Source organism: Lygodium microphyllum, chromosome 29 (assembly GCF_053477565.2).
Source record: "Lygodium microphyllum isolate KBCC chromosome 29, Lygodium_microphyllum_v1.1.10, whole genome shotgun sequence".
NCBI lineage: Eukaryota > Viridiplantae > Streptophyta > Polypodiopsida > Schizaeales > Lygodiaceae > Lygodium > Lygodium microphyllum.
In genome coordinates, this window is record NC_141163.1 from 101510908 (window position 1) to 101518177 (window position 7270).

The 7270-nt window shown below is 40.6% G+C and overlaps 1 protein-coding gene across 1 annotated transcript in view; it reads right to left on the reverse strand.

The window, feature by feature from the left end:
* LOC148010968 (26S proteasome regulatory subunit S10B homolog B) overlaps window positions 1-6746 on the reverse strand; it is a 44234-nt gene extending 37488 nt beyond the window's left edge. The window contains exons 1-2 of the mRNA XM_087671633.1: window positions 6496-6746; window positions 5986-6105 (exon numbers count right to left, since the gene is read on the reverse strand). Coding sequence (XP_087527759.1) covers window positions 5986-6105; window positions 6496-6595 — 220 coding nt within the window. The 5' untranslated portion in view covers window positions 6596-6746. The remainder of the gene's footprint in view (window positions 1-5985; window positions 6106-6495) is intronic.
* Window positions 6747-7270: the final 524 nt, after the last annotated feature.

The following is a 7270-nucleotide window of genomic DNA, read 5'->3' on the forward strand; positions in this document are numbered from 1 at the left end:
CATGCTTCAAAACAAGCGGGGCAAGCTCCTCCCAAAGAAGCTTCTCACGGGTCCTCGATGTAAGAAGGCTAGTGTAGAAGACATCAAAATAGGGAGATGGCAGTTGAGTCAAAAGAATCATGGCCATATCATGATCCTACCAAGGGACACAAGCTCATCCCTCATGTCCTCCAACCTATTGATATGATCCTTCATGGAAGAAGAATCATCAACAACGAGCATCCATAATTTCTTCTCGAGAGTTATCTGATGGGCAAATATCTTTTGATGGTACAAAGAAGTAAGCTTTGTCCACACTTCCACTGCTTTCTGCAACCTACGCACATACACTAGGACAGAATCCTATAAGCTCATAAAGAGGAAAGATCAAGCTCTCGAGTTGAGGCAATCCCATAAGGCCGCACAATCCATCGGTGATCCAATGATGGGATCCTCCACTGGACAGGGAATAGGGTGGGTAACAAACTCCCAAAGATCGAAGGTATCAAGGATACACTCCACCTTACATGACCAAAGCAAGTAGTTGGAACCATCAAGCCGGTCTCCTTTGGGCAAAGAAGGGAGTAAGGGCACCTATATAAAGGGTGCCATGGAAGGCATATGAAGGCCAATAGAACGAGCCTTCTATGAAACATGGAGAGAATGGGGAATAGAGGGATCTCGTACAAATGGGCTAGGTGACCTCTAGTCGTCGCGTGAACGAAAGTCTCTCCGTCTCTGAAGAGGAAGGAATAGAGATCTCATCTTCTTGAATCAGCAAAGAACTGGTGATAAGACATCTTCGTATATATCTACAATCACCAAACAATCTACAACCAACAAATAGTCAAGATGGAGCCGCCTATGTCAAAAAAGAACCTAAAGATGATCTCGGATAGTCAAGATGGAGCCGCCTTTGTCAAAAAAGAACCTGAAGATGATGTCGCCTACAAGAGGAGAGAGAGAATGTTGCCGCCTGGAGAGAAAAACTATTGCCTATCCTCCAAATGATGACGCCTCCTCTGCTGATGTGGACGACCTCCTATTGCTTGTGTTTGATGCCAACGCAGGCTGCAAACACCTAGAAAACTGTTGCCTACTCCTCCTGATGCTTGCAAAACAACAAAACGGAGGTATGGAAGGCTGTGTTTCAGCCTGGACAGCACCGCCAAGGGTTGAAAAGGAGGGAAGAAGGGCTTTACTTGATGGTGTCCTCTGCAATGGAAGCTCTCCTCCGTGCTCTTAGATAGGCTCTGATGCCATGTGAGAGTGCGTAATAGAAAAAGGAACACAAACACAGAGAGAGAGAGAGAGAAAGGAAGCAGAAAATGAAGGAAGAAATACTGCATTGACTGAAATGAATGCCGAATACAAAGCTGTGGATTGATCAGTCCCTGCACGCAGCCCGGAGCGTCAATGAGAACACCAAATCAGGTTGATGACGGCAGCACCGAAGACGGAGAAAGATGACAGAGACGAAGTGTGTACCTGCCAAGGAAGGAGGGAAGATGATAATACAATTGACTGCCAAGTGAGAAATGGCTATAAATAGCCTAAAAACCCAAAAACTAGCCGACTTGAAATTTGAGGCCAAAAGACTAAAAAATGCCCATGCAAACTAAGAAAACGTTTTTGGGGGCTGGGTCTCAACCATTCACTTGGTTTACAACTTTTCTTTTTTTGGGGAGGAGGGGAAAGAGAGAGAGAGAGAGAGAGACAGAGAGAGAGACAGAGAGAGAGAGAGAGAGAGTTGCTGGTCCATTCTCTAACCAGAAAACAGCAATTTGCTGCAAAAGATAGCCATCTAGGGGCCCCAGCAGGCAAGGGACAGCAAGAAGTCACCTTCTAGGGGCTAGCAACAACATTGTTGATCAAGTGACAACATTTTGAAAGTGTCTTGCAGTGTAGGTGACTACATTAAATGCAAGCTAGAGCAAGAAACAAGTAGAATTTAGGGTTTTCTTGTGAAGAAAATCAAATTTCTCTCTCATCTTGGCTTTCTCTCACCTTTTCCAACCCATTCTCAAGAGATCTCAACATTTCTCAACCATTTTAAGTAAATCTCAGCCAAATTTGGTGGACAACAAAGAGATCTTTGCTCTTAACCCTAAATTTCTACAAAAATTAGGATTTGACAGCTACCTCGAGACCCATGCCAATTGGTGAAGGCATTGTATACTGAATTCAACACCTAAAATTTGTGTAATTGTCAAGGAATTCAAATGCCAGCCCATTCATTGTAATTTGGGGTAGCATTTGGCCAATTGGAGATTCCATTTGTGCAAGTCTTGGGTGAAAAATCAAGGGGCAATTGGCCCAAATTGATTGCTAATTGTTGCTACAACAAAGAGGCTTTTGGAACAGCAAAGGATATCATAAATCTCAACTTGTACTCATTACATTAGCAATCAAGTTAAAGAAATACCGAAAGGGGCGCCAATTTGGGGTCAACAGGGTGTCCAATGTCCAATATTATTAAGATAATTTGTGCATTTTAAGTTATGTTCATTTGCTAATTGTTGTAATTAAGTACTTAATCAAGCAATTACCACCTTTCCAAATTCCACATTGGTACAAGTTGATATCAATAAGTGCCAAATGAGTACCCTTGGAGATCTTGCCAAAGTCATTAGCAATGCCCTTGGAAATGACTTTTGGTGTCATGGGGGTTAGAGAACTAAAAATTTTAATGCCTCTAACTAAGCTTTATGAAAGTTTAAGCACTTTCAAGTCCAAAGGGCTTAGGATTTTAAATCGAGATGGGTAGTAACTAATCCTTAGGCAAGTTCAAGGAATTTTAATTTCCACAAATTATTATTCATTGGAAATTCAATTTCTAGAGGCTGAGAATGCATGGGCAGATTTGCAACTTAGCACAAGGAGAGTAAACATGCCATGCAAGGCTGGGGCAGCCTATGAGACCCATTTTGGGCTGGCTGGAGGAGAGAGAAGGTGCAGACTAGCTTGACAACTGCTGCTGCTCTAGAGTTGGTGAAAGCAGAGAAGAGTTAATTGGCAGCTAGCACCAGCATTCTAGCATCAGGTGACAGCTCTTTGGTCATCAACTTTCAAGGACAATAGCCCACGTGATTTGCTGTTGTTCTAAAGACAGGTGACTGCTGCAAATGTTGTTCTCTCCCTCAAACTCTCTCTCTCTCTCTCTCTCTCTCTCTCTCTCTCTCTCAAATGAAGCTGGACTCTTTAATCTCAGCCATTCAGTAGTGAATTTTTCTAAATCAGATCTGATTTACAACAGAAATCAGGGTTTATCAGTGGCTTTTGGATGCGTGTAAGAAATTCTCAGCCACGCATGAAGGAAATTTGCTAGTTAGTTCTAGGATCTGCAGCAAATCTATGAAGAATTGGTCATCTATAGCAAGAGTGGCTTGCATGCAATTGAAGAAGACCCAATTGGGTATCCCAAACACACCAAATCAAGGGGAAAAGTAGGGGAATTCGCTGCTGGTCATTCAGAGCAGTCACATGTTCTAGAATTTGTAATAGAATCAGCTTGGTCAATAGCGTGAGAGAAGACTCCATGGCAGACATATCAAGTTTGCGGCAAGGAATTCCATCTTCTCGAGGATTCAATCATTTTCTCGGTTGTACAACAAGATATTGGGAATACAACTTAAAAGAAATGCCACATGAGGAACTCGTTTTGGGGCTAATCAAGTGTCAACTATCTCTCATAATCTGTTTAAATGTTAGTTTTATTTATTTACTAAATTATTGCTTGCTGAACATTACTGGTTAATCAGGTAAATCACTACCCTCTCCAGCAAGAAAGGTTAGTTTTGGCCAACCATGTGCTTCAAGGTGAACATATTCTCTCTTCTATTGCATCATTAATTGCTAATCCATCACAATGACCAATAATATTAATGACTCATTTGGCATGTCTAGGGCCACCAACAAGCTTGGTGGCACTAGCTACTCTATGTGGGCTTATACGATCAAGCATATCCTCATCGTGGGGAACCTATGAAATATTATTTCTAGCATAGAGGTGAAGCTGTTAGGACAATGTGAAGCAACGGAAGCTAGAGCTGTTGTAAACATGAAGAACTAAGCAAAAGAATAAGAATACAATCTTAGACGTAATGAGCTCAAGAAATGGAATCCATATAACAAGGCACAAGAGTGTGTACAAAGGGCCTTGGCTGCGGACAACCAGCAAACTGCTTCCAAACTCCCTCTCTCCTCCAACAAGATGCAATGTGCACACATGAGTGTGAGATGGAGGACAAGTAGCTTGTAAATAGTCAGGCTAGCCTTAAAAATAGGACAAAAATATAGGTCATCCAACAATAAATATACCATCCTTAGAAATGCAATGAACTCAGACAATGAGCCAGTACAACCATGACACATACATTGCAAACAAAGGCACATGTCTCCTAAAGCCACTTCTGACTCCACGTAAAGAGATGATGCTCATGATGCAAAATCATCTTCCTCCACTTGAGTCCCCCCTCCCACCCCCCACCCCCAAAAAATGAAGAAAATTCAAGATTAGGTTCATTAGGATGGTCGTGATACCCAAGCATATGCTTTAATTGCTTAATCAATGAAGAGAGTCATTCTCCACATTAGGTCATGCAAGTCAACTAAGCAAGCTTGGGATTAGCTTGCTACTCTCCATCAAGTGCGGAATGAGGCATATGTTGCTTGTACTCAAAGACCTTTGCATGGATGCAGGAGCTCATCAAGGCTTTTCTACAACTCAAAAGTTAGTGACTATGCAAAACCAAGTCACCACTATGCGCAAAGCAAAATCATCCATAAACACAAAGAAAAGGGCATATCTCAAGCCAAATCTAAGTATGCTGGCCAAAACAAGCCACTATACATGTTGGTTATGATTCATCATCCTCACATGCTGGTCCAAAATCAGCCTCTTCCAATATTGATCACTCTTCAGCCCATCCCCAAAAAGTGTAACAGCCAAGATGAAGAGATGTCATTATTGCAAAAAACCAAGACACGACATTATTGAATGTCATAAGCACATTGCTACAAAGGAAAACAAGTGGGATTGTACTCTAGCAATGACCAATGCTACTCATGAGACCTATGGGTGGCATTGTTCTATGTGCCAACAATGCACCTTCAACCGTAAAAGGCACTAACCAAGGTACAAGTCATTCTTGGTTCTAGTACTCCTATGGTTTTGCAAGATGTTCTAGAAGAATTTAACTTCTCTTTCAGCCATTGTCACTTCCAGCTTTCAAACTATCTTTGAGAGCCTACCATGTGCAATATATAATATCAAATATTCTTATATTATTCTCTTGATTGGTAACTTTGTACACTTGATCTGTATGATAAGCAATTACACACTCATAATATGGTTCTTGATCTTCCAAAAGTGAACATGCCTCTCTATCATATTTGCAAGGGTTGTCTCCTTCATAAGATGCATCATTTTTTTCCCAAGGGATGCTCAAATTTTCATCTATGACAACCATTTATATAGAGGCAAGTCAAGACAACCTATTTTTTAAAAAAGGCTACATGCAAGGTCAAGGTGTCAAAATAGGCAAATATCCAAGCCCTAACGATCATTAATTTCATTCAACTAGCACATTTGCATTTGTGCATTGAAACAATACATGTAGCAACATCAATGTATGATCACAAATTTTTCTAATGGCAAAGTTTGCACACGTAATATTCAAGGATAGATAATCTAAGTGGGACACACTATTTTTAGGGCTTTCTCACAGCCAAAACAAAGGTCAGCACATTTACTCTAGCCAAAGGAGGTTAGGAGTAGGTGATTGTTGTTCAAAAATAGCATGCTCTTTAATTAGATTACTTTGCTCATTCTTAAATTACATGTTAATCACTACGAATGTGGCCAAATCAGATGTTGCAGAAACGAGACTTGTTGTAATAATAAACACTAGAATAATCTACACATGCTATCATTTGTGATGGGCTAAATCATAGCTTTACAAAAGAGGAGAGTCAAGAAATGAAGTGAAGTTGTGAATTGCCTACATCGCTCATTGTCAAGTGGCCGCAAAACTTCACCAATGATTTGGCCAACACTTTGTAAAGCTTTAAGATCATCCTCTGTTTTGTCAAATTCTTTCTTTGCATTCTTCAGGTTCTCTCGCACTGCAGAGAAGCACCAAACATGCCATTAATGCAACCAATACCACAAAAACTCGTAGTCACAGCCATAAACCATAGTGTGGTGTTCAAAAACAGACATTGCTTGTCTGAATCTAAAAATGAAAGTCACAGCACAAAATCCAAGTGCTTTGCCACTAAGACGAGCTGTAATTGCACAAAAAGTCCCTGATGTGTACACACCTTGATGGTATATATGGCATGCAATGTATATCAACAATCTGGTTAAACTATCATTTTGAAATTGAAGAAAGCTTGGAGGAACAAGCAGATACAAAAGCTTCAACAAAATGCTCCAAACTGCCACTAACAATTGCATAGTTTTCCCTACGAATGACAGTATTATCAATACATGAAGTAGATCCCGAGACTCACAAGTTCGAACTTTTGAATCCAACTCTTTGTGCTGCAGGAGCTTCTTCCGATGATCAACGATGGCCCCGACGTGTCGAGCTGCTTCATCAGTTTCGGCCATCGAGGCGTACCCTTGCAGAAACAAACCCTAGGAAAGCAGGCTCACCGAACGGCGTTCCAGGTCTGTCTATGGAAGACGAACCCTGCACCACTTTTCTTCTGCAACAAGCTATGCTCCCTCTGTGAAGGATGTGCAATTGAAAAAAATGCAAATATGTTCTCTTTAGACCTTCGACTTTTGAAGTTCTTAGAAAAATATTTAATCATTTCACCTTTCTTTTCCAGGTCTAACTAATGAGCTAGATTAATTTTTAGTAGGCACTCTACCCTTAGATTCTTCTTGCGCTTCGCACTAGTGTTGCGCCACATTAATTTTTACTGAGCACTTTGCCTCTAGATTCTTCCAGTGCTTCGCATCAGTGTTCAAAGCATCACTATCACAATTGATGCAATCCATTGATGGCTTTCTTTATGTCTTGGCAATTTCTCCATTTACAGTATTGTTTGTGTCTTGTCCAAGTTTCTTGCCCCCGATGCTTATGATATTTCTATAGCCTTGATATATAATACGGTTTTGAAGGTTCGATTTTAAGACATATAAATATGTATCCCTAGGGCAAGTTGAATGGAACAAAGTAGCTTAAATTTATATAATCAATAACATACCTTCACACATACATGAACATGCTCTATAAATGTACTAAGACATCTAAATATTTTTTCAATATGAATCTAA